Consider the following 25,839-nt stretch of genomic DNA (forward strand, 5'->3'; position numbering starts at 1 on the left):
GCACCGATGGTCACTTCCCATGTTCCCACAGGGCAAGACCAACCCCCGCACCAGCATCCTCGATTCACCCACCATCCATTCTCTTTCATCTGTCATATTGCGTCCCTCCTTATGGTCAGCAATCGCCACTTCGATCAAGTAGCCGGCGGCACGGCCCGGTAGCAGGTGGGCTCGCTGTTACTGTATCTGGGTTCTGCAAAGCTGACGCCGCTGAAGGGCAACACTGCATTCGGAAAAGGACGCTGGGAAGAGGCACACAAGTGCTACACGGCCTCTATCCATGCTTATCCACTCGACCACCGCACTTGGTCGAACCGCGCCATGGCTAATCTCAAGCTCCAACGGTGAGTGCTGCGGGGGAAGCCTGTGTTGGGAGACTCGCTCGAGCTGACTGTACAGGTGGGAGGAGGCAGAGCTTGACGCTTCCAACGCCGCTCAGCTGGAAACGACCTACAAGGCCTTTTATCGTCGCGCCCAAGCCCGTCTCAAGCTTGGACATCCTGAAGCGGCCGAACGCGACGTCAAGCGGGTTCTCGATATGGCCCCCAAGAGCGAAGAATCCACTGTGCGCAACCTCTCGGCGGAGGTCCAACAGCTGCTGACCGCGCCTCAGCCTTCCTCGAGCCCATATTTCAAAGTTACAATTGACTACTTGTCGTATCCCCACATTTTCGAGGGTGTTTTGTCCCACGCCAGTCTCGAGGTTCTGGTGGCCCCACGGGGGACCTGTCATACCCTACGGACCCGCGTTATTGAGACTTCCGGTTACACCGAAATCACCACCAACTGCAAGGACAACTGGGATCAGTCGTGTACTGTAATCGTTCAGTGTTCCGCGCGGGAGGACTTGTCCCATGTCTCTTACGATGATTGGTCTACCCCACCCATGACATTGTCCGCCAGATCCGAGAGAATGGCGCTCGCGCTCGCCTGTAAGACAGCTCGGATTGTGGACCTCTGCGGAACCGTTCCAGATGCCCTTGTCAAGCTGGTATCAGTGGCCGAGGTGATCCGTACACGTGTCGACCACGACGGCCTCTACCATTCAGCCAACCTCGACCTTACGGATTGTCGACCTCGCAAGGTTGTTGTCTTCCCCGCGACCCATAAGCACTACCACACTCACCAGGAACCGATATCGCAGGTTGTCAAACTACCAACGACAACTACCCGCCTTGTCTTCCCTCTGGGTCTCTATCGCGAGATTGACGCCACAACAGCCGGTGTCATGTCGGCGCCCATCTACCCTGTCCAGCTTCGCAACTTTGACGTTACCTCAACACCGACTGTATCAAACCCCCAGTGTGACCTGGTGATTGTATGCCCCCAGATAATCACCATGACACCGGTGGGATGGAATCGAACAATGTCAATGGATGACGCTTGCTCAGCGGCGAAGAATCTCCAAGTGCAGATAATGGGTCTCGTTACCTCCGGCATTGTCTGGGGAGTGCGCACCGTCAAGATTGTCAACATAGAAGCTGTCCTGAAGCTCGCCAGGCTGGTGCTGCGAGCCCAACATGATCCTAATGTCAATGGAAACGACCCTCTCGGCGAAACGCCAGACACCGAGGAGGTGGCCATGCTTCTCCCCGAGTTTATGTTTTACGTCGCTGGGTTTGCCTGTGAGAAGATTCAACAATTCCGGAACGCCTACCACCTGAGAATACCTCACCTGTTCAGGTCCTTTTCCCAAATTCCTACCCATGACGAGGTAATGGACAAGATACAGCTCTTGTCTCTCACCGATTACCGTTCCTCCCTTGAACCAGGCGAATGGGAGATCGAGACAAAGGAGGAGTTGGCGGGACGCGAGTAGCATGGGCAGGGTTCCTCGATGAGCGGCAACTACGTATTCTCTTGTGTCATGCACTCCGTAATTGTGCACAAAAACGACAACAGCAGTATATCTCTTTGGCATTATGTTACCTGAAGTTTTTACCCCAAGAAACGCATGTAGCGGTCAATGTCGCCTCGAAAGTGATCCGTTTGGTGGGATCGTGGGACGCCTAGGTGGGTGACACCTGGGGATGCGGCCACGGATTGCTGCCGCTGCGCCCTTCTTCTGCGTGGCCACTTTTGCCACCACATCCAAACACTCCTTCTCCATCACCCATAATCGTCTCATCACGCAACAGAACTTCTCACCAATCTCTCACTCTACCCTTTTGGCCCCAGTCACGGCCGTGTACCCTTGGCATACTTGAGCGACTTATCCAAGTACGACCGCCATGTTGCCGGGGCAGCGCATTCAGCACTGCAACGACGTTAATTGTTGGTGCCAGCACGTCGACCTTCACTACATCCCCGAGCGCAAGGACAAGGACAGTTCAGCGGGAGCCCGCGAGTCCGTATGTACATCTTTGGGACATCTGTTTTCCAGGAGCTAACACCAGACAGGGCAACGACGCCTTTGCGGCCGGCGACTGGAAGGAAGCCATCCGCTGGTACACGGTGTCCATTAAGGCCAAGCCCAATGACCACCGGCCTTGGTCCAACCGTGCCCAGACGAATCTCCAGCTTGAACGGTAAGTAATACGCTTCCAGATATGGGGTCGCAAATTGACTGATGTTGCAGTTGGGAGGATGCAGAGTTCGATGCGTCCACTGCTGCCCAGATCGCCCTGATCGAAGGCGAGGCTCCAGACAAGTCCTACTATCGCCGTACCCAAGCTCGTTTCAAGCTCGGTCACCTTGAAGCCGCCAAACGCGACATGAACCGTCTCCTGAAGTCGAACCCCACGCAGCAGCAAGCGGTTCGCAAGCTTGCCGAGATTGAGGAAGCCATTCGTCTGCGCCCGGCCGATTCGAGCCCAGCCACGGAAGCCGCGTCCACCAAGTATGTGCTCGATCACACCTCCTACCCCCATGTCCTCAAGTGCATCATTCTCCACGCAGCTCCTCAAGTTCTTCTTGCGTTGCGTGCCACATGCCGCACTCTGCGTGACCTCATCGCCTCTCCAGCCACCCACGTCGAGATTAGTGCGGACAGCAATGTGTACAATCACGAGGACATGTCTCAGATTTTCAAGTTTACCAAGATATTCAAGACGACAATCACCCAGTCCACCCCACCAGGCTCCACCCACACCTCGTATGAGGGTTGGCAGGACCCCGCTACTTCAATCCTTGCCCGCCAGGAACGCACCATGTTTGAACTTTGCTGTCTGAACGCTCGTGTCGTAGACCTCCGTGGACACGTCCCCCAAGCCCTTCACCGTCTCTTCCCCAACCACGAGGTAGTGCGCATCCGGACCGACAAGAACGGCGACTATCCCCACCAACAAGACTTGAGCCTTATGACCTCTGGCTCTAAGAAGGTGGTCATCTTCCCTGGAATCGCCAGACCGGAGACGGACGGTGGTGGGGCAGAGGTCCGCATTGACCTGCCTAAAACTGTCAACCGCATCGTTTATCTTCTGGACGTGTTTACCCCAAACGCGAGTACCCCGGAATTTCTTCCAGTGGAAGTCCTTCCGTCTCCTGAACAGTTCAGTCGTCTTGGCTTTGGAAGGCACACCTTTGACACGGTTCTCAACATGGACCCGTCGGCCCCCATTCATCGGCAGCGCGACGTCGTCCTCATTTGTCCCACCGTCGCCAGCACTCCTGAAGTTAAACGCCACATTGATCTCGCTACTCTACTGCTGTGGAAGAACATTGTCGGCATTACCATCACGGGACTTGGCTTGGGATCTGAGCGGATCAAGATTGTCAACCTCGAAGGCGCCGTGCCCTTCTTCATTCACGCGGCACGTTACAACCCCGGCATTCTTCCCCGCTTTCCTGGCCGCGTCTCCAGGCCTGAGCCATTCAAGGACAACCACTTTGGTCCTCAAGAGCGCATGTTCGTTCTGCAGGCCTTCCAGCGCTTCATCAAGGACAAGGTCTTTGAGCTTTACCCCACACTGGCCGAACGCATGAACTCCTTACTCCACACACGTCCTTATGCGCCGTTGACCCAGGAATCCCTCAACAAGATCGACTTTCTCACCGAGGAGGAATACCGTGGCGCTTTGAAGGCGGGAGAGTGGGAGGAAGAAACGGTCGAGGTCATGCCCGGCTTTATGTAGTCTGTCGACTTCGTGATGGTGGCCGCAATGTTGGCCCAGTTTGAATTGGAGTGAAGGAAGGGTCTTCAAAGGCCAAGACCAGTTTATGTAGTACCGGCAACGTGGCCTGAAGCAGTCTTTTGTAGTATAACTTGCGCTTGACGTGCGCCTATGCATTCCATTGTGAACTACATCTGTACTCATGTACATGTGCAGAGTAGAAGTAAACTCGCATACCGCCTTCATATTCAGTCCTTCTTGAACCAGACCTCACAGGCCTCCTCGACCCCCTCGATCACAATCGGTTTCGTAGGCACTGTCGAACCCTGTCCCCATATACCCCATGCACCAATGCCATCACCTGTAACGACCACCGGGGCGGGTCCCAGGACGGTTGAGACGTTTCCACGGACGTACATGGCCGTAGCGTTGAAGAAGTCGCCATCGAAATGGGTGAACACGAGCTTTGAGCCAAAGAACTTGTTGATATCAGCCACCCAAACGGGACCGGTCAAGTTGATGGGGAGGTCGGGGCCAACAAAGAGCGGGGTGTAGACTGGGTCTGTGGCCATGGCAGTGGCATTCATGAGGGTGAGGTTGACAGTACCGTACCCGGCGTCTGTGTACGAGCCGGCAATTGAGTCAAACGGGACACTGGGCGGTGTGACGTTGACGGCTGGAGGAGATGGGTAGGCCGAGATACCAAAGGAAGGAAGTGACGCTGCCAAGACCTCCTGAGACCAGTCAATGGGCTCCAAACCCAGAAGTTGGTCCACGATATGCCAGCAAATGTAGTCTGTAATACTGCTTGCGCCGTTGGTGAGGACAGCCACAGCCACCCCCGCATCGGGGAGGCGCATGATCTCGGACGCAAAGCCTGGCACCGAGCCGGTATGGTACACGACGGCGTTCCCGCGATACGAGTAGCTGAGTTGACCGTACCCGTAGGTCTGCTCGCCCATCACCTGGGAGCCAGGTCCGAGGCCCATAGATTCACGACCCAAGGACACGTCCTGGACAATGCCCGCGGGGAGCACCGCTGGTTGAAGAAGCTCGCGGAGCCACAGCGCCATGTCGGCCGCAGTCGAGGCGACAGCGCCTGCACCCCCAAGGACGCTCACGTCGGAATCGGCAAACCATCCAAGCGACTTGGGGTTGCCAAAGCACGTCGGGTCAATGGTGCCCTGCGAGGACACGTAGGCCTCGTAGCAGTGGGTAAGGTTGACACCCGTGTTCTGGAACCCGTCCGCTGCGTGTCCGGTACCCAGGACGGTCGTAGAGTTGTAGTACGTCTCGTTCATTCCTATCGGGGAAAGAATGTGGGTTTGGACAAAGTTCGCAAAGGGTGTTCCCGAGACGCGCTCTACTACTAACGCCAGGGTCATGTAATGGAAGTTGTTGTACTGGAAGGCCTGTCGGATCTCAGTGGACGGCCGGAGGTTGCGCATCATTGCCACCACCTCAGACATGGTAGCGTCGGCGGCGTATGACAAGTCGTGGCGTGGCATTCCCGAGCGCATGGTAAGGAGATCGGTAACATCTACGTGGGTCGATGCGTAGCTGTCCTGGAGCTGCCATTCGGGCAAGATGTCCGCAATCTTGGTCGCAAAGCTGAGCGTACCGTTCCCGCTGGGAAGGACGGTTTGGTTGGCGATGAGGAGCTCAATGGCGAGGGCAGTGAACAGCTTCGAGTTGGAGCCTAGAGCAAAGATGGTGTGTTCGTCCACTGCCTTGCCGCCGGCCGTGGCGTTGCCAAAGGAGAGTAACTGGCTCGCCCACGACCCGTTGTTGCTTCCAAACGTGGGGGCAGTGACTACTGCAATCGCGACACCGGGGATAGCATATAGGCTTTGGAGTCCCTGGATGTAGGCGGTAGTGTTGGGACTGATCAGCTCAGCCGTGGACAGAGACCTGGTGGACTTGATGTTCACCGGCTCTAGAAGTGGGTGGGCAGCTGCAAGGAAGATTTGGGAAAGGAGGACGGGTACTGTGAAGAGAACCATGGCAGAAGGCGTGTGGTGTGGGAGCTTTGCTTTGCGGAGGAACTTGGATCCTTATATGCACTATCAGTAGATGATGCAGCGGTGATGGAACCCCGTGCAGGAACACCTGCACTGCACCGCTGCCAAGAAGGCCCATCTCGGGGTCTTGTAAATCCCTCATCAGTAACCAGTAAGCGCAGGGGATGGATACCGAGCCGAATAGGAACATGTCGGTGAAGCATACATGGTTCAGGTATACGCTCGCGGTGCGCGAGGGTTGAACTTGGCTTGGCTTTTCAATCGTCAGACAAACCCGGATCATGAGTGTTCCGCGCCGGCTTGCAGGAACAGGAATGGGGGATGTGGGTCTCTTGGGTACCGAGCGGAGCCGTGGCTTGGACTGTTCTCAGCACAGCTCCAGAATGTTCCTTATTCTACTCTGCTTATTTCTCAGCCAGAAGGGCACTTTGGCATCAAAAGAGGAACGTGCGGCCCTTTCGTCTTCACGATGATTGGTATGTGAGTGTGGACGGCGTGTGGACGGCATGAGCGAGTTTGACGTCTTCAAGCATGATGGTTGGCGGAGGGACGATGGCTCACCGAATCATGGAGGCAGTGCTGGCCGTTTGAAGCCCATCGCCCCTTCCGTGCTGCAGTAAAGTACTCCGTGCCGTCCGACACTCATGCGCTTACCGGTGTAAGTCCTGCATGGTCAAACCGTTGTCCGTCCTTGTCCTGATGCATAGGAGCACTTGAGAGACCCAATCCCCCGCCGAACTCCACCCCACGGGTACACAGCCCATTAAGTCGCCGGCTTGCGATGACATCATGACAGCTGTCGGCCCGGTCCGAAGCTCCAGCCCAGCCAAACTGGTCAGGCGAGCTGGTGTGAGCGACGTCTGCATCCTCCTTCTCCATCTCCCTCGATTCTCATCGACCCTATTTCATCAGCAGCAACGGAAACATGGTGAGTCGTGCGAACACATGGGCGAGTGGGCGGGGGGCTGACAGCGCAGTCGAGCAAACCCATCAGTGTCGTGAGTCGGTCCATCGGCTACCTTTGCAGAGGTCATCGACACCTCAACATTCTCCCCTCTCCTATCCCAGCTCACATCCTTCCCCAGATGGCAGCAGCCTCAACCCTTGGAGGTATAGCTGGATACACGGCCGCCCGCTCCGTCCCTTCCCTCCTCGGCGGTGTCGGTGTTGGCGCCGTGATGGCCATTTCTGGCATCAGGATTAAGGACCAGTTGCCGGGTGGTTTCGAGCTTGCGTGTGGGAGCAGCGTAGTCATGATGGTGCCGATGTTCAGGTGAGTGGAACGTGGTGTGCGGAAGGAGTCGTGTTCGTCACTTTGGCCAGAGGAGGGAAGACCAAAAGGGAAGACGGGGGAAGGCGCCTGCGGAGAATGTCGTCGTGGCTGGCGCGGACGTCGGGGACGTTGGGTTAGGCAATGGCACGAACCAGTGTAGATGATAGAGATGACTTACTGACCCATTCAGGCGCGCTGTCAAGACCCGCGGCCCGATCCCCATCACCATGGGCCTCGCGGCGACAGCAAGCGCTGTCTACTACGCCAAAGCTGTCTTGGACCGTCCCAAGTAGCGAGACCCGGGGGGGGGGGGGGGGGGGGGGGGAGGAGCAGGCGGACAAGGCATCGAAGAGTGGAGGCTACCGCAGAGAGGGCCAGGACCAGGCGGACCAGGCGCAGCAGTTCGTTAACAAACACCGTGCACAGCATGTGACAGACAGGTAGCTGAACGTGGAAGGACAGCAAGGTCGAGGAGACAGTCACACCACAATGGGCACCTTGGAGCCCACGGGGATGACCTGCAGTGAAGCAGTGTCCGATCTAGACATGTAGTATGAGAAGTGCAATGCAAATATGTAGTATGAGGATTGATTGTCTAATCACAACGCTGCCATGGGCTTGCTCGGAGCATCCTGTCCCGTTAACGCTACCCAGTTCCTAGCACTTACTCTAACCATAAAGCTGACCCGATGACCGGGAACGAGCCTCTTGCCCTCCCACACGCTTCCTTCGTGGTCATACCCAAGAATAGAGTGCTTGTAACCATACCTCACCACTCCCTTCTGGATGTAAACCGACCCACTGGGGATATACACATCCCATCCACTGCCAATGTCTTCGCCCTTCTCCTTCTCCAGCCTCAACACTCTGGGTGCGCCAAGCGAGGCGCCGACGATAGTCTCGCCCATGGCATCGAGGTTGTCGAGATGCGGCAAAATGGCGCCGTGAGGAGCCAGGTGGAGCACGTGGGTGGAAGAGGATTTTGGTGGTAGGTCCGCTAGGGTAGCATTTGGGATGAGGGGGATGGAAGGGACGAGGGAGTACAGGCGTGAGAGGATTGCGGCGAGGGAAGATTCGGCTGTTGGGGGTAGAGACGTGAGGAGGGACTCGCGATAGTCGTGGATGACACTGTCAAAGTGGCCCTGGAGAGTCCGTCAGTGCATGGCGCCTATACGGGGGAGGAGACCGCGTTATATCTGGATACAGCAAAAGTAGCTGAAGGCACACGCGCACAACCCACCTCCTCGAAACCGTAGTTACCCGAAAAGAGGTCTTGCAAGGGAACGTCACCGGCAGGATCAGCAGTTCCAGCGACCGCCGGCGCAGCTGCTCCCCTCCTACTCCTTTTCCTACGTGTAGGATCCGACCTATCAAGCTTCCACAGTGCGACTTCCAGCAAGCGCCGTGCGTCGGTCGCGTTGAAGAAGTCGGGAATGATCGCAAAGTCAGTCTCCAGGGAAGCCGGGAGAGCAGTCGCGGCTGCTGTCGGGCCGCGCGCCCGGATCAACGGCGACGGTGCCGTGAGGACGTGTCTTTGGAGGGACTGCCGGAGACGGAGTGTCGCCCTCATGTCGCGTGTGAGGGAAGAAGGAATGTGGTGTGGAAGGGGAGAGGATGTTGGTGGGTGAGGCTCGTGGAAATCCGGAATTGTTGACGGCGACGAGATGACGCGGACGGAACCAAATACACAAACACACTAAGGCTGCAGCCGAGCTCATCAACACGGAGCAGGTGAGCCGCTGTTGGTATCTCTTGACCGGCGGACAATGGTACACCGCTGCGATGCGCAACATGCAAATAGGCTGCAGACAGGTCATCGTGTTGCTTTATTTTGTGAACGGTGGTGACCTTCATCGGCCTGCTCCGTGCTGGACGTTGTTGTCGAGCCAACCAACGTCGCTGAAGATGGCGTCACCGTGCCTCCACCTTTCGTGCGGGAGTGATTACCGAGCATCCTTAACGATGACAAATCCCAGACCTGACCATTACAATAATTGTCTAATCGATCATCTTAATCCCCCACATGGGCGCTAATCCCGATCGCCGGGCCGAGCGGTGACGAGATACGCAGTGTCGCTCATGCCCGACGGCAACCCACATTCTTTCTCCTTCTTCCTCATCCATTTCCTCAAAACCACAGTCCAGTCACCATGTCCAACGACGAGTTCGCAACCTCGACTCCCGCCTCGGCCACTTCCAAGGCTCCCGTCGCGCCCCTCGCCCCCGTCTCGCGCGAGACCCGTCCATCCATTGTGGGCGGAGATGAGCCTGAGCACCCCTACCCTATGGAGCTGTTTGGTAGCGTGACCAAAGGCTTTGGTCGCGGTGCCAGGTTCCTTGGTATCCCCACTGGTAAGTAGAGAGCGACGGAACGCAAGCTTGTCGACCGATGGGCAGCCTGGTTGTGGTTTGTGTTAGTGAAGGGTCCGGCCCATTCCGCGATATCGCTATCTGCGGTGACAACCAACCTTCCACAACCTTCATGCCTGCAGCGCCCCGCTCTACATACGGACTGACACCCGCAGCCAACCTTCCCGACTCATCCCTCGACCCCCTCAACGACCTGGGCATGACGGGAATCTACTACGGCTTCGCTCGCGTGCACCCTACCTTCTCCACCCCACTGCCGACGGCGGCCCCAACCCCGGCCCTCACCCCGCGCTCGGTGACTCCGTCCAGCTCGAACGCGGCTCTGAGGGAAACCCTCGTGGGTCACGTCAACGCCCAGGCTGCAAGCATCAACGCCGCCCGTGCCGCTGGCCGTGATGTTCCCGGGGGAAGCTACCACCCCAAGAACCCGCGTTCGCTCGCGTCCAACCCGCTCACGGCTGAGGCGATCCAGAGCCTGCCCGCCCACACAGCCCCTTACCCTCCTGACTCCGTGCCGGCCACGCCTGGTGAGGGGGGCGAGGTCAAGGTTGTCCAGCGCCGTTTGCCTGATGACGATGGAAAGGTGTGGCCAATGGTCATGAGCGTCGGCTGGAACCCGTATTTCAAGAACGAGAAGATCACCGCGGTGAGTACTGGCGGGGTCCAACGATCTTTGATAGTCCCCTGAGAAGCTCGGGAATACCAGTCCAGAGTGTTTGACTGACATCTTTTAGGAGGTCCACATTATGCACCCCTTCGCCCACGACTTCTACGGCCACGACATGAGCGTCCTTATTCTGGGATATATTCGTCCCGAGCTCGACTACGTGTCCAAGGGTGAGTCAGAAACGAGGCGCCCGTGTCTACAATATCCACAGGAGAGAGGCGGAATGCGGTTCTACGCAGTGGCGTGAACATGCGTCCACAGCGAATTCTCAGCCTCCTCCCTTCCTGTTCTACTGGACCACCAAGAAGACCGAGCTGACCCATCACAGATGCGCTCATCGAGGACATCCAGACCGACGTCAAGGTGGCCCTCGCCTCGCTCGCGCGTCCCGCATACGCCGAGTACGCCACCAGCCCATTCTTGACTGGAACCGTGTCAAAGTAGCGGGCCGAGAGCGACAGATCCGGTCACCGGCTGGAATGCGAGAGTGAACGTAGCGAAAAAGAAGCTGGTTGATGCTTGACACGACTGGGCGTACACGACAGTGTGGTGTCGAGGAAGGACGATGTAATGCCAGAGTAGTTCGGGCAGGGCAGACGAGATGTGGGGGCCGAGAATGTGGAAGGCCGGACGGGGACGCAGGGACCAACGGCGTAGTCAACTAGCATACCATAGAGGGGGCAAGGCAAGTCCTTGCCAATACCCATGCATCGGCGTGACGAGTTTCACAGAGGTGGGATGCTGACATTGCCTGTCTGCCATGACTGTGATACTGCTGCTGCTACAGTATTGTACTGCTCTACTCTACATTTGCCCTGTTTAGAGCCACTGCTGCTCCTCTTTGCGTACCGCCGTCCACCGCGCCTTGACCTTTTCCTGTCCGTCGAAACCAAAGCACACCTCATAGGAACCTGCGCTCCACCTCGTGCGCGGTTCGCCCTCTGGCTCAACTGGAGCAGCAGCCTCTTTGCCCTCGTCCTTCTCCACGCCGTCCTTTGTCAAGTCGTCCTTGTTGACCTTGCCCTTCGCCTTGCCATTCGTCGCCTTGCCCTTCTTGCTCTCAACATCCTTGACCTTCTTCTCCTTTGGCACGTAGGTCTGAGACCGGACCCACACAAGTCCGTCCCAGAACTCGCGATACGTCCTCTCCATCAACCGCAATGTGAACTCTTGCGGGTGGCGGAATTTGCCCGGGTTCTCCCTCGTCATGGCCGGACGAGGTCGCTGGAAGGGGTCGGGTGGAGACCTCCCCTTGAACCTTTTGGGCAGGACAGCTTTGAGGCTGCTAGGGAGGAGCATGTACGTGGGCAAGTCGCGTGGGTTGATAGCCGGGTACTCTTTACCAGGCGCCACCGGCGTGTGCTTGATTCCAGCGATTGTGCGGAGTGCCTCGACGACCCCCTTGCCTTCCCAACCGGTCTTGACTGTTGAGGAGGAGGGGAAGACAAGTGGGACCTTGGCATTCTCCCAGTTCCAAGCGGTCTCGTCGGCCACGGCCTTGAGCAAGGCCTTGCGAGTGGGGCGCTTCAGGCGCTCGCCCTTACCTTGAGCAACTGTCTGGGGTCGTGCCGGGAGAATGACTTTGAGCGGGGCGGGAAGAGGCTGGAATGCGCATGGAGGGTACTTTGTTTCTGGGACCTTGACGTCCGAGGGGAGCGGTGGGTAAGTCGTCCCCTGCTTGCCGTCTGCCGAGGTGGTTGGCACGATACCAAAGGCCTCTGGTGGCCAGTCCTGGTCGGGGATAGGGCAGGTTTGGATCACGTTCTGGTCATTTGTTAGCTTGCGACAGGAGAGTTGAAGCTCACAAGTATACGTTCGTGGCGAAGGGTACCGCGCTGTCCGTAACTCCATTCCAGTGTACGTTGGAGGGCGTGCGGGTGACAGGCAATCGTCATACGGACGTGGGCGAGCATCTGGACGTGTCAGCCCGGCCCTGAAACCAAAGCTAACTGTTTGTCCCAGCACTCACAGTACGCAGCTCTTTGACATCTTTATCCCTCCTCCGCAAGTCTGCGCGAGCCTCAGCAGATCGACTGGTCTCGGGACCGATATAGTCTGCGCGATCGTGCACCTGCTGCAAAGGCTTGTAACATTTGACAAGACGCTCTTTGAAGCGCGGGACAAAGTAGGCCCATACTTGTGGATCGGGGATGTATCGCAGGTTCTGAAGGAATTGGCGGTACACTTCTCGCGGCGGCGGGAGAGGCGCGTGCATGGTGAGATGGGTCGTTCTTGTGTATGTTGTTGATGGCGAAATGGGCTCGGCGGAAATATTTGGCTCTCGCTGTCGTCATCGGGTTGACTTGCTAATGGGAATTGTAATTTCCACCGCCCATTCCTAAACATTTACAAATGACATTAGAAAGATGACCTCCACCTGCGTCCACGTGCCGGGAGCTCGGACGCGTTTCGCGTCGACCTGCGGCGTCAAGCGACCCGTCAACAGTCTCACAACAGTCTCACATCTATCCATTAACTCGTCATACAACATGTCCGAACGACGTCGTGCCGAGATTGACGAGAAGCGTGCCAAACTCGCAGAGCTAAGGCGCGCCCGTGAGGAGCGGCAACGTCTTCTCGCTCAGGCTGAGAAGGGTACCGACGTGAGTAGATAGTTGTCGGACGACCACCATCGTTCTCGCCGCCGCCTGTCAGCTTGACCTGCCTTTATCGACTAAGCTGACGTCTTCAGTCTCCTCTCCTGTCCTCACGTAAAGATGTCAACGACCTAGTGGACTCGCTCCTGTCCCCCTCCCAGCGCCCCACATCACCTTACAGCGCTGGCGCCAGCGCGGCAGGCGGACCCTCCCGCGTGGCCAGCACGGGCATCAGCGCCGTCGGCTCTGCAACTGGAACGGCGAGTGGCCGCATGTCCCCTGCTGCGACCGGGGGCGCACCTTCCGCCCCAGGTACGCCTGGGCGCGCGGCGAGCCGTCTGAGCGAGGCCAGTGGCGCTGAGAGGAGGATGCTTTCTCAAAGCGTCGGCATGGGTTATGCAGAGTGGGTTCAGCTGCTCTGCGCGAATCGTCCAAGCTGACAACCAGTGAGCCGGTCCCTGCGGTCCAAATTGATTATGTGGACCACTACACTGAGGTTTACGACATTCCCTCCAAGGTGAGCTCAGTTGGAATTTTACCTCTATCTAACTGGCAGAAACCCGAGACATACTCCAAGAGCGTGCAGACGACCATGGTCTCGGCTGGCACGTCGCCTGATCCCGAGAGCGACGACGACTTTGGCCGGCGGCGCGGTGGCGGTTCCGGCCGTGAAACTGAGGACGAGCTGCGTGCGCGTATCGTTGCGGAGCTGGATGAGGAGCGTCGCTCCCTCGAGCGCGAACTCAAGGAGCTCAAGGAGAAGACGGACAGCTTGCAGCTTCAGGTCCTGCCTGATGACCAGAGGCAAGCCATCTTTGCTGCTCCCGATTTCAACGCCTTCATCGAGGGCTCGGCGCGTATTGTTCAGCGCGCGTTGAGTGATGGCTACGACTACATCAAGGACTACACCATTGGTGTCGAGGGAGGCTACGACGACGGCGAGGGCCAAAAAGTCAAGCTCGTGTGCGCGTTCTCGGACGAGCGGTGGACGAATGGCCGCAGCGTGACGGACCTGGACTGGTCACCCAAGTTTCCCGAACTCGCCGTCGCGTCTTACAACCGCAACCCATCTGCCCCCAACGACCCGGACGGCATTGTTGCCGTGTGGAACTTGCACCTCCTGGAGCGACCCGAGTTTGTCTTCCACTCGCCCTCGGACATCTTATCGGTCACATTCTCCCCCTTCCACCCTACTCTGATCTTTGGTGGCAGTTACTCTGGCCAGGTGTTACTGTGGGACACGCGTGCCAAGCACCTCCCCGTCCTCAAGACACCGCTGTCGGCCTCGGGCCACACGTACCCGATCTACGCAATGAAGATGGTTGGTACCCAAAACGCCAATTCACTCATCACGTCCTCGACCGACGGACTCGTCTGCTCGTGGCAGACGGACATGCTTAGCCAGCCGCAAGAGGCCCTCCTTCTCACAATTCCTGGTACGCACAACAAGACCGACGAAGTGTCGATCGCGTGTCTCGACTTTGCCGAGAATGAGACTGCGACGTTCTGGGTCGGTACGGAGGAAGGCTCCATCTACCAGGCGAACAGGTACGACCGTGCCAGCGCCAAGGCAGGCCTGAACCCCGACGACGTGTATCGTGGCCACGCGGGACCCGTGACGGGCATCAACTTCCACCCGGCCTCTGGATCCATCGATTTCTCCGATCTCTTCCTCACCTCCAGTGTCGACTGGACTGTCAAGCTCTGGCGCGCCAAGGGTGCCTCGGGCAAGACGGCCCACGGTCACGGTAGCAGCACTGCCGGGGCTGCTGCAGCCGCCGCCGCCGCCTCGGGAAGCAGCATCGCCCCCGTCCACTCGTTCGAAGAGGCCGACGACTATGTCTTTGACGTGAAATGGCACCCTGCCCACCCTGCCATCTTTGGCACTGCGGACGGCACGGGCAAGTTTGACCTGTGGAACCTCAACGCCGACGTCGAGGTGCCCCTCGTCTCCACGCAGGTCTGCTCGCGCGCCCTCAACAAGCTCGCCTGGGACCGGACCGCTGTCCCGCGTAAAGTTGGACTGGGAGGCAGCGACGGTACGCTGTACGTCTACGATGTGGCGGAGAAGGTGGTGCAGCCGAGGGAGAACGAGTGGGGCGACCTTCAGAAGAATGTGCAGAGCCTGGTCGCCAACCGTGATTCCGGTGGTGGTCTGTCTTCTGCGCCTCTCCCGGAGACCAACGCCCGTTATCGTTAGAAATGAGAGACAGTTAGTGTGTTGCGATCCCGCATATATATATTTTATGTTCTATGGATGCATGATGACCAGACGACGAGCCCCGCCCAGCCCACGACATGTAAACTCGGCTGGGACCAACACTAGCCCAGCGAGCTGTATCCACCCCTGCCTGTGGAAGTCCGCACGTTCTGGAACAGGTGGCCGCCGAGGTCAGCCACCAGCGTGGGCAGTTCCCTCCAAAAGTCCCTGTGGGGAACGAGATCCCACCCGCGCGCGCCGTACTGCTGCTGGTTATACAGCGATCCCAGGATCAGGTAGCCGATCAACCCGACGATTCCAAACCAGAACATGAACTTGAGGAAGGACCAGAGACCGAGTCCACCGCCACCTGGGTTTGCGGACAGCGCGCACGCGTCGGGCGTCTTCCATTCCAGCTCTAGGCGGCCGCCGGTGTACGAGAGGAGCGTGGGGTTGGGGTCAGTTGCGGAGGTGTCGCAGAGGAGGGAGAGGTGGACGGATTGCGCGGAACTGGCAAAGTTAGCTAACGACTCAAACACCAAGCTAGCGAACGGTGAAATGGAATAAGGGCACTCTCCACGACGGCGGCGAGCTGGTCGCCAGCGAAGGTGCGAGGAAAACAGCATCAACCGGACCGAGGGGCCTGGTCAAGGGATGGTGAAGCCAGCTAAAACGCGTGCTTCCCAGCTGTACTCACCCAGCATAGTCGTCGCTCTTGATGTCCAGGCGAAGACCTTGCCCCAGAGTCGAGATACGAATGTCCTGGTCGGGCGTGTCTTCCTTCCACAGAGGAATGACGGCCGTCACGCGTTCCTTCTCGCTCGCCGACTCTTTGTGGTTGACTAGCTGGAGACAGATATGGGTGCCATCTGGGCACTGCGAGGGCGTGTCAGTGCTGGCCACTAGAATGGTACACATAAAGGGAGTAATGGAGCCCGTAGGCCACACAGAGGCTAAAAATTGAGGGGGGTGATGGGCAGAACCAACAGCTTGATCTGGTATGCACAAGCTGCTTGTTCTCGCATCGCTCATCCCTCCCTCCGGTCGTTCCTCCTGTCCACCTCTCACCACCGTCGCGCCATCGACACCCTCACAACCACTCACCTGGTCCTCGTCATTCCCCTCATGGTCGACCTTGCCACACAGGTTCATCTTGACCCGCGCCTCCACCGTCGTGGGCGGGGTCTCGGTCGTCTGACTGGTGTGCCGCTGGCCAGAGAGCCGGCCCAGGTCGTACTGCGCCTTTCCGGCGCTCACATCCTCGCACTGCCATGCCGATACGATGGATGGCAGCAGGAGGGCGGAGAGGAGTGGTCGGAGGCGCATGCTTCAATGCGATATGTAGCGCTGGGAAAGAATGGAGCGAATGGAGCAATGTAGAGGTACAGGTGTGGATGGTGAAGAAGCAAGTCGAGCAGATTGGGTGGCAATAGAACGCCGGGCGACGCTCACGTGGCGTTTTGGCGGCATCTCGATGACGCACTTTTGGCGCGGTTTGGCGGGTGGCGGAGGCAACGGGGCTCGAAGGCTCTTGTGGGGTGCTCTTGGGGTGTCATCAATTGCAGTTTTCGCTCGACAGCATGGCCTCAGATTGTGCACACAAGGTCAAAGGATCAAGGGGTATTGGTACATGGGTGAATATATATCTACAGGCCGGCACTGCCGGGAAAATCAAATTAAAGACAAGGAGTGACGGTGAGGACAGACCAGGCTTTTCAGCCAAAGTGGGTCCTCAGGTGGGAGGTTGGTTCGGCCAAAGGAATTGGTCTTTTGTTGGGGTGTTTGTATATAGCGCTGTTACGGTCCGGAAAAGAGAGTGGAAGAAAGGAATGTGTCAATACGAGGCCTCGAAAGAGACTGTTCTAGTTGACGCGCGGAGCAACGGCGTGGCGCACGGCCGTGGGACTGTGGGCGTTGACCTGGTTGTTGCTGCCCGAGTTTTGGAGGTGGGTGCGTCCATTCAGCGACAAGGTAGACACAGATACCGGAATCGTGGGAGCGATGCGGTGGGCGCCGCGGAACCGGGCAAAGAAGTTTGTGCCAGCGTGGAAATCGCGGTCCTTCTTCTTGACGACCCAGTCGGTGCGGATGTTGCCGATGATCGGGAGACGCATGATCGCGGCACCACCCTTGGAGCCGAGGAGGACGGTCGAGTTGCGCAAGTGCGAGGGACGCTGGTATGGCTGCGGGCGCTGGCCACGGAGGACATCGCCGAGAATCACGGCGAGCGCTTCACCCTCTGCGATGCCCGCAATGGCCGTCTTCCAGCCGGGAGTGTTCGAAACGTCGCCAATGGCATAGTACTGGCCGCCAAGGGGAGACTCCTGCGTGCCGGGGCGAACGCGGAAGTACGGGTCGACAGAGACATAGCCGTTGGTGGTGAGTGCTCCCGGGTCGGCAAAGGCGACGAGGGACGCGTTGGGGCGGTTGCCAGTGGGGTTGAAGACATAGTCGGCCTCGACGATGCGGCCAGAGACGAGCGGGATCTGGCACAGGCCGGGAAGGGGGCCAGGCTGACCACCCCACTGGCCGGGCTTCTTCGCTGACTCGAGGTCCACACGGTCCTTGAGGATGAGGCGGACTCCGCGAGAAGTGAGCTGGGACTCGAGTGCGTTGGAGAGCTTTTGCGACGTCTTGGGCGGGACATAGGTGTGGCGCGTGTTGCCGCCACTGTCGGACGGGTGGAGCAGTCCGACGTCCCAGTGGACAATGGTCACCTTCTTGTGTGGGTACATGTCGGTGATCTCGCCGGCCACCTCGATACCGCAACTACCACCGCCAACAATGAGCACGCTCTGGGCGGCCGCAATGTCCTGCTGGGACTGGACGAGGGCCTCCTGCCACTCCTCGAGCGAGGTGCATGGCATGGGGCGGATGGGTGCCGGCGACTGGGCGCCAGTGGCGAGGATACACATTTCGAAGTCGAGCACATCCTGGCCCTCAAACTCCTTCTCGAGCCACACTTGGTTACGCCTCAACTTGACCACAGAGTTGGGGCATACGACGCGGTGTCGGCTACCGGCGGGGAAGACTGTCTCCTGCGTGACCGGCGCCACAAACTGGGTGACATTGAAGCCTAAAGGATCACGTCAGCTATTGTCCTAGAGCTTTTGAAATCCGGTTGGCATGTGGGATGCGTTTACGCAGGCATCCGCCGGTCCGCGTGATCACGTCCGTCCACTCGAGGAACGAGGTATACACTCGCCCATCCTTAAACACGATATGGTGCGAGAGAGATGATGTAGGTCCGACGTATGACTCTGGGTGTGGATACCCTCATCTCGGCCCGGATTACGTCGACGGCCGCCTCTGCGGTTGGGACGACCACGGATCGTGACGAGCCACGCAGGAGCCGGTTGGGTTACATTCCATGGGCCCATTGTGGAACGACATGGTGCCAAGACTAGGACGTCTACAGGCGCTACACGCATGTACGCCTTACACCCGCTGGGTAGATGTCTGTTATGCGGAAGGACGACTGGTGTGCACGGTCACAGGAGCACAGGTGGCGGTGAGGGATGGAAGGAGGTGAAAGGAACCGCGGGTGCCACTTACCGGGGACAACGAGCGCACGGACGACGCAAGAGGCGTGGAAAGTGAAATCGTTACGCTCGACGAGGACGATGCGGTAGCTGGCAGGTAACCTTGGGATGAGCGCATTGACGAGAGTGTGGCCCGCAACAGAGGCTGGCAGTGTCAGCGTACATCATACAGAGTTGAGGTGAAAGAAGCCCAGACTGGCTCGCCGGGGGGAGACTGCGGTCTCGGAGACGACCGGGCCAGGGTCGAACAAGATCTCGTCGGGGCGAGCAGCGAGCAGTTTGAAGGCAATACGCACCACCGATGATGACAATGTTCTTCCACTGGGTGCTTGGAGTGGTGCTGGGGGTGGTCGACTGCGAGATGCTGGACTGTGAGGGACCAGAGAGGCCAGAAATGGACGACATGGTGGTCGAGATCGAAAGAAGTGATGTGGGTGGCAGTTGTGGGTAGTGGTGTCGAGGAGAGGGAGTTGCGACTCTTTCGAACAGAGAAGACTTCGATGGAAAGCAGTGATGTCAGAGAACCAAAGAGCGTAGAGCCTTCGAACAGCTGGCAGTGGGGTAGGGTTGCAAGGTGTGGGGGCAGTGTTGTCGGGGGGTGAGAGATGACAAGTGAGGGATAAACGAACGCGACGAAGATGTGGCTGCTATCTCGTTGGTCTCTTGACGGGGTACGATAGCTTCCATGAACCCCAGACACATTCCCTTGCGCTCAGCGTGTCTTTGTCGCGCGTGTATGTACTACCTTCTCGTTGTCGTCATTCCCTGCCATGCCACTCACTCGAGAAATGGACTCTCCACCCCACAAGCAACAACCCTTTTCCTGCGGGCTTGGGGCGCGCTTTCCCTCTAACACCACATAGCCAGGCACTGCGCGTGGTTGGGTGCACAAGCACAAGCACAAGCACAAGCCGCCGATGCTCCCTATCTCGCTGCGGTCAGCCATGCGGTCAGCCAGCGGGAGCCAAAGACGGATCGGGACGCCGAGGAACCGACAAGGGTCGACGAGGCGAGAGGGATGCGTCGAGTGGCCTGGATGGACATCCGCGTACCCGGCGCTGTAGCCGCTGCGTTTTGGTGTGCGCCAGTATGGCGCCTCTTTCAGTCCGCACTGTTTCTGGCTCTGGATGTCGCCTCACGCCTCCTGGCTGGGGCGGCACCAACTCACTGGGCATTGTTCTTGCGTTCTTGGCAGCCGTGCGGCGTACGGCGCCGTACACGCCGCTTCTGGCTTGCGTTTGCATCACTTTTCCTGTTCGTCCAAAGACGGATCGCCCTGCCGCCCACTCCCGCCTCCTGATCCTGGATCGTCGGGGTATGGCGGTTTATGGCGCCTGCTCCCAACAATGCAGTGCCGTCGGAAACCCAACATGTGCGCATGTGCACGGTGGAGGGACCGTTAAACTCTGGCAGAGTCGGAACCACGCCGCCGCTGCCCATGCTGCAAGGGATGGGACAGTCGGACACACTGACGAAGGAGTGCTGCCGATCCGAACAACAGATGTCATGGCTGACGAGAAAGCCACACGCATTACCATTGTGTACCGCGCGGGAACCTAATTAACTGACGGCCCAGTAAAGTCAGTTTGCAAGCTCAAGGAAGTTTTGCGATAGGTGAACAGTCTCTCAGCCAACCATTCACCCTCATCTCGCGCAGCAGGTACCAAGTATGGAGCTATGGAGGTGTACGTCGATGTATCCGCTGAGACTGCTGTCCCGTCCCGTGGCGGCCATTAGGTTTTGCCCTTCCGGCCCTGTGGGGAACGTTTCCGACGACAATATTTTTTTGGTGTTCTCGACAACAATGAACAAAGAGAGGTTACACGCGCCTCCTTTTCCCTGGGCCGCAACTGTTACGACGCCGTGTGCCAGCCTGCCGAGAGCCCGGCACCAGGGTTTCTCCGACCTCTGCGCCAGTGGCTCCGCTTCTCCAGGCGTTCGTGCAAACGTGAGCATGGGCTGGTCACCCCACACGGCGGTGGCGTGGGTGTAGTGGTGTGGCCACGAATTGTTTTGAAACGCCGCTTGCTCGCACCAGACCCCATGGAACAGAGAGAATAAAGTTCATGACTGCTCTAGAGATATGCCGGCCGCTTGCTGCAGTGCTGCACCCCGTGCGCTATGGACCAGGCAGACAGTCACCCTGGCTACCCGTGGGCCATGCTCCGCCGTGTTTGCTTACAATATCCGACATGTACGCCATTGCGAACGACGATCATAGATGTGGGATCGTGGGATCTTTGCTCTCTGCTGGCATTCATGTCGTCGTCATCCTCACACCCGTCTGCCCGTCGCAGTTGCTAACGGTGCCAGGTGCACTGACATGGAAGTCGCAGGGTCGATCCCTGCCGCCAGTGTCGCGTACCTCACCTCGTCCTGTCTTTCTCTCCGCGTCGTCGCATCCTCGCGCCCGCACATGTTCCGCCGTATGGCTGAGCGCTGGGCTATCAGACTCGTATATGTACGTCTCGGTTGGCCTTTCTGCCTCCTTGCGCACGAGCGCTCGTGTACTACAGGTTCGGCCGTCCATGCCCTTGGAGCAGTGCACAGTCCACTGGCCACTGCCTCGTGTCTGTGGCCTGCGGCACGTTTCATACATGGTCTGGGTTTTGCGTTTGCGTTTCCACAGCCACCACCAACCGTGCTAGACCAGTGCCTCTCGCTTCCCCGACGAATTGAGGTTCCTCCCCCCTCAACTTTCGCGAGTGCCATACCAATGTCCAGAGGTGGACAGACATGTTCGCAGCAAAGTGCCTGTCTACGCCGCCTTGCCCTTGACTTGGCACGGGAGCCCGCACTAGTCTTGCTATCCGGCACACATGCCTGGCCCAGCTTCCACGCAAGCAAATCTCTAACCTTCTCGGCTTCTCATGCTATGAAGATGACAGCAAGTCAAAGGAGCAGACGCGACGCAGGATAAGCTCGCCATTGCCTCAACGATGTGGCGTTTTGAGGCGCTTTTCTGAGCTGCTGCAAGATGACCCTGGAGTTGTTCAGGCCTCACGTCAGATCTCAGATCAGACGTTGCCAGCTTCAGGATAGAGCAGGGATGCACCCAGAACCGCCCATAACGCAGGATACACGCGACTGCTCTTTTCTTTTGTTTTCGTAGGGATCACCATGCACTAGTGAGAAAAGGGGACCGGGGAAGCACCCAGTCGGCCGGACGGCGAGTTGTCACCGCAGTGGCCGGTATACTCTGCGCGGCCAAGCGGTGGTCTCTATGGAATCATGCGTGCGTTAAGACACCCAGGTACCAAGGTGCCGCCCGAACAAACAGCAACTCAACAACTGTGCAGCCAATGTCCTGTGGCCGGTTCCTCACCCCACCCTACACCACCTCCCCGGCCATCCCGGTGTGCTCCCCGCCTCCGCCCCCGCTCCCCCCGCCTCCGCACCTCTCCGTTCCCTGTTCGGAACCGCACGAGGCCTGCGCATGTTGGTGTGCAGGTACATACATGCAGCATGTATACAAAGCCCGCTCTGCCAGTACAGTCTGGATCAGTTCGTTTGCGGAAAACACAGGGCTTGGCCCCGTTTGTCGCGGAGGTCGCGGAGGTGACATCCTCCGAGGCGCGGGTGCGGGTTGTCTGGTGGCAGATTGAACTGAAAAACGATGGGTGACTACAAGGGTGACTACAACGGTGCGATCAAGCATGGTCCAGACCTGATACATCTGTGGGTAGAGGTGGGACAAGCCGTTGACAGTCAAGGTCCAGCACATGGTGCAGTGAGCAACATCTGGATCAGGTCGGGACGTCCGCCTCATCAGTGCCGTCCAGTCGCGGCCCAGCGCGCCACAGTGACTCATGCTGGCCTGGAACGCCGGACCTCGCGCCGCCACGCTCAAGTGGCTACTGATTACTCACCAGCTGACAGCTGACAGACAGCATGCCATTGTATGCATGATGTCTCGTGCCTAAGCACGCCTGGCAGCGACGTGGCGGATGTGGCGGCTATGTTTTCTGCAATCCTGCGACAGTGTTCGAATGTGGGCATCGAAAGCGACATACGAGGTCGATGCGCACCGCCCGAACGTGTGACTGAGAGGGGGAGACGGATGCCGAATGTGGCCTCCAGAGCAGAGGCACCTCGGCACGGCCTTGGCCTAGTGCGGTGCCCAGCTGAGGCTGTGAATTGGTGGTGGTAGGCCACAGTCCTGTGTTACTTGTGAACGGCACGCTGTGGACGGCACAGACGGCACCTCGATTTACGGTGCGAACGACCGGGTGAGACGTTTGTCTCCCAAGCGCCTCTGACTGGCGAACCCAGTGCACTAGTGGTTCCTCGGTCGCCTTGTGGTGATCGCCACATCTGGGTGTTGGAGCCGGAACGAGGCTCGAGGGGACGAGGGACGAATACATTGCGTTTCATGACGCAGACATCGAATGCTCGCTTGTAACGAAGTTGGCAACTACCGAGACAAAGACACCTCGTGGTCGTCACTCGGGCTGCCCCTTTAGAACGAGAAGCTATGGGCGTGCCCCACCATGTGCCTCTGGCGACAGAGTAGCCCATGTTGGATAAAGTTAACAGTCCCTCTGATGTCTGGGTGTCCTGTGAGAACACTACCGTGTAGAGCTTGGGAGTTGCAGTTCTGGGGTCAGTAACTTGGGGCGATAAGTCCCTTCCGTGATACTTTCTGAAGAACCACTTCGCAAGTACTCTGCCACTTGCGGCCATGATCGACTTGGCCGCCGGCTGGTATCCTTGACTGTTCATTATCAAACAAACGCCATCTCGTCCAGACGGAATGTAGACACTTGGGTTACAATAGTGATCAACTAATGACCAAGTGGCGCCGACGAGCGATCCACGGACAAACATATCCGGCGCCACCTCCGGGCCACTGCCTCATTTGGAGGTGGACGGTGGACGGTTCCGGTTTGGGAGCAGAAATACAGCATGCATCATCGTACTACGACTGGGACATTCCACTAGACAGTATAGTCCTTTTTTTCAGGACGGTATTGAGCGGACAGGTATCGCTATGTAAAGGGGGTCGACATGGTGGGACAAGTATAAAAAGTCCGAAGAGGCAAAACACTAAAAAGGGACAGGACAGCAGTGTCCATGTCCAGGTAGAGACAGGAGCAGGGAGGGCATGAATAAGGAGGGCGATCAAGCAGTGGCGAACAGCTTCTCCTTCGCGCGCACCTCGATGGGGCCGTAGGCCTTCTCCTGCTCGAGCTTGACGGCGTCGCGGGTACCGAGGACGAGGAGTTCGAAGAAGAAGGCCGAGGCGGCGCGCTTGCTGGCGCCAGCGGCGACCTTGTCAAACTGGACAGCCTTGTCCTCGGCCTCGATGGCCTCAATTTCGCGGCGAAGGACACCCATAGCCATACCGGTGGTCTTGCTAAAGCCGCCGGTGGCCTCAGGCTGGGTCGCGTCCAGGGAGGGGTCCTGGGTCTGGGTCTGCGCCTGGGTGGACGTGCGGGTGTCAAAGCACGCAAGGGCGTTGTCGCCTCCGTCGCCAAACTGGATCGCGCGGGCCACCGACTCGGCACGAGATGGTGCCAGAGAAGGGTCGCGGATGCGAGCAGGAGGGGTCTTCAGATCGTCAAAGCCAAAGCTCATGTCGCCCATGTCGCCACCGTCGAAGTTGCCAGCGTCAAAGCCACCGTCAAACGTGTTGTCCATGCCGGCGTCAAAGTCGACCTCGGATGGCAGGCGGCTTTGCCTACGGCCGACCTCGTCTTCGTCCTCCGCCTCGACGGTGGCCGTGCGGAGACGCTTCGCAGCGTGGTCGTCCTCCTCGGGCTCGTCGCGAGCGCGACGAAGGACGTTGGTGTTGAACAGGAAGAGGTCCGCGAGCTCGGGGGCAAGACCAGCAGGGCCGGCAAAGATGAACGAGTCGGCGCCAACCTTGACGGTAGGGAGGAAGTGCTTGGCGGGGTCGTCAATGATATCACGGAGACGCACGGCCTCGGGGTCGGCTGGGATGAAACGTTCCTCGCCGAGAATGTTGCTGTCCTCCTCCGTAGGTGGCGCAAACTCCTCGTCTGCCAACTCGAGCTCCTCGTCCGCACGAACAACGCGCACGCGCTTAGGCTTGGGCTGAGCTTGCTGGGCGTCGGCAATGCGCTTGGCCGTGCGCGGGGTGACATCAATGGTGGTGTTGACCAAGGGAGGCGACTCGGGCGGGGGAGTCGAGAGTGCGCTGGTTTCACGGCGCTGGCGCTCCTCGAGCTCCGGAAGGTCATCCAGACCAAGGTCAAGCTCGATGGGCTCAAACGTGTCGTGGTTGTCAATGTCCATGCCGTGGTCCTCGAGAAGGTCATGGAGCACAGAAGGAGAGCGGAGAGGGACAGCACTCTTGCTGCGTTCGCGCATGGCATCACGGCCGACTTCCATCGACATGTCAAAGTCGAGGCCCATGTCCATGTCGTCCAGACCGAGACCGAGGTCGTAGGGCTGGAAGTCTTGCGAGTCGAGGTGGGAGGTAGCGTCGTCGTGGGAACCCTGGCGAGAAGACTGGTCGTCGCCGTAGATCGACGGAGCTGTGGGGCGACCGAAGTTGAACGCACCGTACTCGCGAGAGCGGAGCGAGGTCTGGGTCAATGGCACAGTGTGCAGGCCACGAGGTCCGCTGGGAAGGTCGTTGATAACAGGCGCAAAGTTCCAGTCGAGGAGGTCGATAGAGTCAATGTTGTTGCCAGTCTCAGTAAAAGTGATGGCGTTGCGGTTGGCACGGATCTGGTCCTCTGGCAGATCGACCATGCCTGGACGGAAGGCCATTGAGATGCGCTCGCGAGTGTCACGGCAGTCGTCCATGAGGTACTGCACCTTGCGGCCGTAGATGCGCACGACACCAAGCATGAGCTGACCCGAGATGCGAAGCGTCATGGGCTCAACTTCTTGGGTGAGGATGGCGTCAACACTCTCGCCTACGTCAACGCCCAGGGCCTGCTGCTTGCTGAGCTTGCGCTCGTGGTGTGCCGACAGCCAAACCTTTGCGAGCGGCCCGCGCTTCGCAAGGATGAGCTCGGTAAGGAGCATGTTGGTGGATGAGGTGGAGGGGTGGAGGAAGGTTGGATGGTTTGGTTTGCACGACGCGTCGCGGGAAATCAAGGGATGTTGTCTTTCGACTGCGACGTAGAGCGCGCCGCCGTGTCCG

General features: G+C 58.5%; 10 protein-coding genes across 10 annotated transcripts; 4 read left to right on the forward strand and 6 right to left on the reverse strand.

The window, feature by feature from the left end:
- Positions 1 to 321: 321 nt before the first annotated feature.
- Positions 322 to 4,073, forward strand: EHS24_004515 (uncharacterized protein; the record flags this gene model as incomplete). Its single annotated transcript, XM_028620090.1, has 7 exons — positions 322 to 344; positions 400 to 565; positions 614 to 677; positions 975 to 1,318; positions 2,286 to 2,351; positions 2,401 to 2,528; positions 2,579 to 4,073. The coding sequence occupies 7 exons, from the start codon at positions 322 to 324 to the stop codon at positions 4,071 to 4,073; spliced, it is 2,286 nt and encodes a 761-aa protein (XP_028479062.1).
- A 227-nt stretch (positions 4,074 to 4,300) lies between these two features.
- EHS24_004516 (uncharacterized protein) lies at positions 4,301 to 6,055 on the reverse strand (the record flags this gene model as incomplete). Its single annotated transcript, XM_028620091.1, has 1 exon — positions 4,301 to 6,055. The coding sequence occupies one exon, from the start codon at positions 6,053 to 6,055 to the stop codon at positions 4,301 to 4,303; it is 1,755 nt and encodes a 584-aa protein (XP_028479063.1).
- A 943-nt stretch (positions 6,056 to 6,998) lies between these two features.
- Positions 6,999 to 7,639, forward strand: EHS24_004517 (uncharacterized protein; the record flags this gene model as incomplete). Its single annotated transcript, XM_028620092.1, has 4 exons — positions 6,999 to 7,001; positions 7,051 to 7,071; positions 7,159 to 7,346; positions 7,537 to 7,639. The coding sequence occupies 4 exons, from the start codon at positions 6,999 to 7,001 to the stop codon at positions 7,637 to 7,639; spliced, it is 315 nt and encodes a 104-aa protein (XP_028479064.1).
- Positions 7,640 to 7,945: 306 nt separating this feature from the next.
- EHS24_004518 (uncharacterized protein) lies at positions 7,946 to 8,916 on the reverse strand (the record flags this gene model as incomplete). Its single annotated transcript, XM_028620093.1, has 2 exons — positions 7,946 to 8,488; positions 8,587 to 8,916. The coding sequence occupies 2 exons, from the start codon at positions 8,914 to 8,916 to the stop codon at positions 7,946 to 7,948; spliced, it is 873 nt and encodes a 290-aa protein (XP_028479065.1).
- Positions 8,917 to 9,496: 580 nt separating this feature from the next.
- Positions 9,497 to 10,827, forward strand: FMN1 (riboflavin kinase; the record flags this gene model as incomplete). Its single annotated transcript, XM_028620094.1, has 4 exons — positions 9,497 to 9,698; positions 9,872 to 10,362; positions 10,451 to 10,553; positions 10,712 to 10,827. 4 exons carry the CDS (start codon positions 9,497 to 9,499, stop codon positions 10,825 to 10,827), a joined length of 912 nt encoding a protein of 303 aa, XP_028479066.1.
- Positions 10,828 to 11,202: 375 nt separating this feature from the next.
- Positions 11,203 to 12,598, reverse strand: EHS24_004520 (uncharacterized protein; the record flags this gene model as incomplete). Its single annotated transcript, XM_028620095.1, has 3 exons — positions 11,203 to 12,147; positions 12,189 to 12,296; positions 12,353 to 12,598. The coding sequence occupies 3 exons, from the start codon at positions 12,596 to 12,598 to the stop codon at positions 11,203 to 11,205; spliced, it is 1,299 nt and encodes a 432-aa protein (XP_028479067.1).
- A 274-nt stretch (positions 12,599 to 12,872) lies between these two features.
- EHS24_004521 (uncharacterized protein) lies at positions 12,873 to 15,180 on the forward strand (the record flags this gene model as incomplete). The annotated part of the gene is made up of 4 exons (XM_028620096.1): positions 12,873 to 12,986; positions 13,076 to 13,383; positions 13,428 to 13,497; positions 13,537 to 15,180. The coding sequence occupies 4 exons, from the start codon at positions 12,873 to 12,875 to the stop codon at positions 15,178 to 15,180; spliced, it is 2,136 nt and encodes a 711-aa protein (XP_028479068.1).
- A 122-nt stretch (positions 15,181 to 15,302) lies between these two features.
- Positions 15,303 to 16,506, reverse strand: EHS24_004522 (uncharacterized protein; the record flags this gene model as incomplete). Its single annotated transcript, XM_028620097.1, has 3 exons — positions 15,303 to 15,690; positions 15,878 to 16,056; positions 16,285 to 16,506. The coding sequence occupies 3 exons, from the start codon at positions 16,504 to 16,506 to the stop codon at positions 15,303 to 15,305; spliced, it is 789 nt and encodes a 262-aa protein (XP_028479069.1).
- A 536-nt stretch (positions 16,507 to 17,042) lies between these two features.
- Positions 17,043 to 19,127, reverse strand: EHS24_004523 (uncharacterized protein; the record flags this gene model as incomplete). Its single annotated transcript, XM_028620098.1, has 3 exons — positions 17,043 to 18,256; positions 18,736 to 18,867; positions 19,019 to 19,127. The coding sequence occupies 3 exons, from the start codon at positions 19,125 to 19,127 to the stop codon at positions 17,043 to 17,045; spliced, it is 1,455 nt and encodes a 484-aa protein (XP_028479070.1).
- Positions 19,128 to 23,843: 4,716 nt separating this feature from the next.
- MCD1 (sister chromatid cohesion protein 1) lies at positions 23,844 to 25,721 on the reverse strand (the record flags this gene model as incomplete). The annotated part of the gene is made up of 1 exon (XM_028620099.1): positions 23,844 to 25,721. The coding sequence occupies one exon, from the start codon at positions 25,719 to 25,721 to the stop codon at positions 23,844 to 23,846; it is 1,878 nt and encodes a 625-aa protein (XP_028479071.1).
- Between the last annotated feature and the right edge of the window lie 118 nt (positions 25,722 to 25,839).

Source organism: Apiotrichum porosum, assembly GCF_003942205.1.
Source record: "Apiotrichum porosum strain DSM 27194 chromosome Unknown scaffold_2, whole genome shotgun sequence".
Taxonomy (NCBI): Eukaryota; Fungi; Basidiomycota; class Tremellomycetes; order Trichosporonales; family Trichosporonaceae; genus Apiotrichum; species Apiotrichum porosum.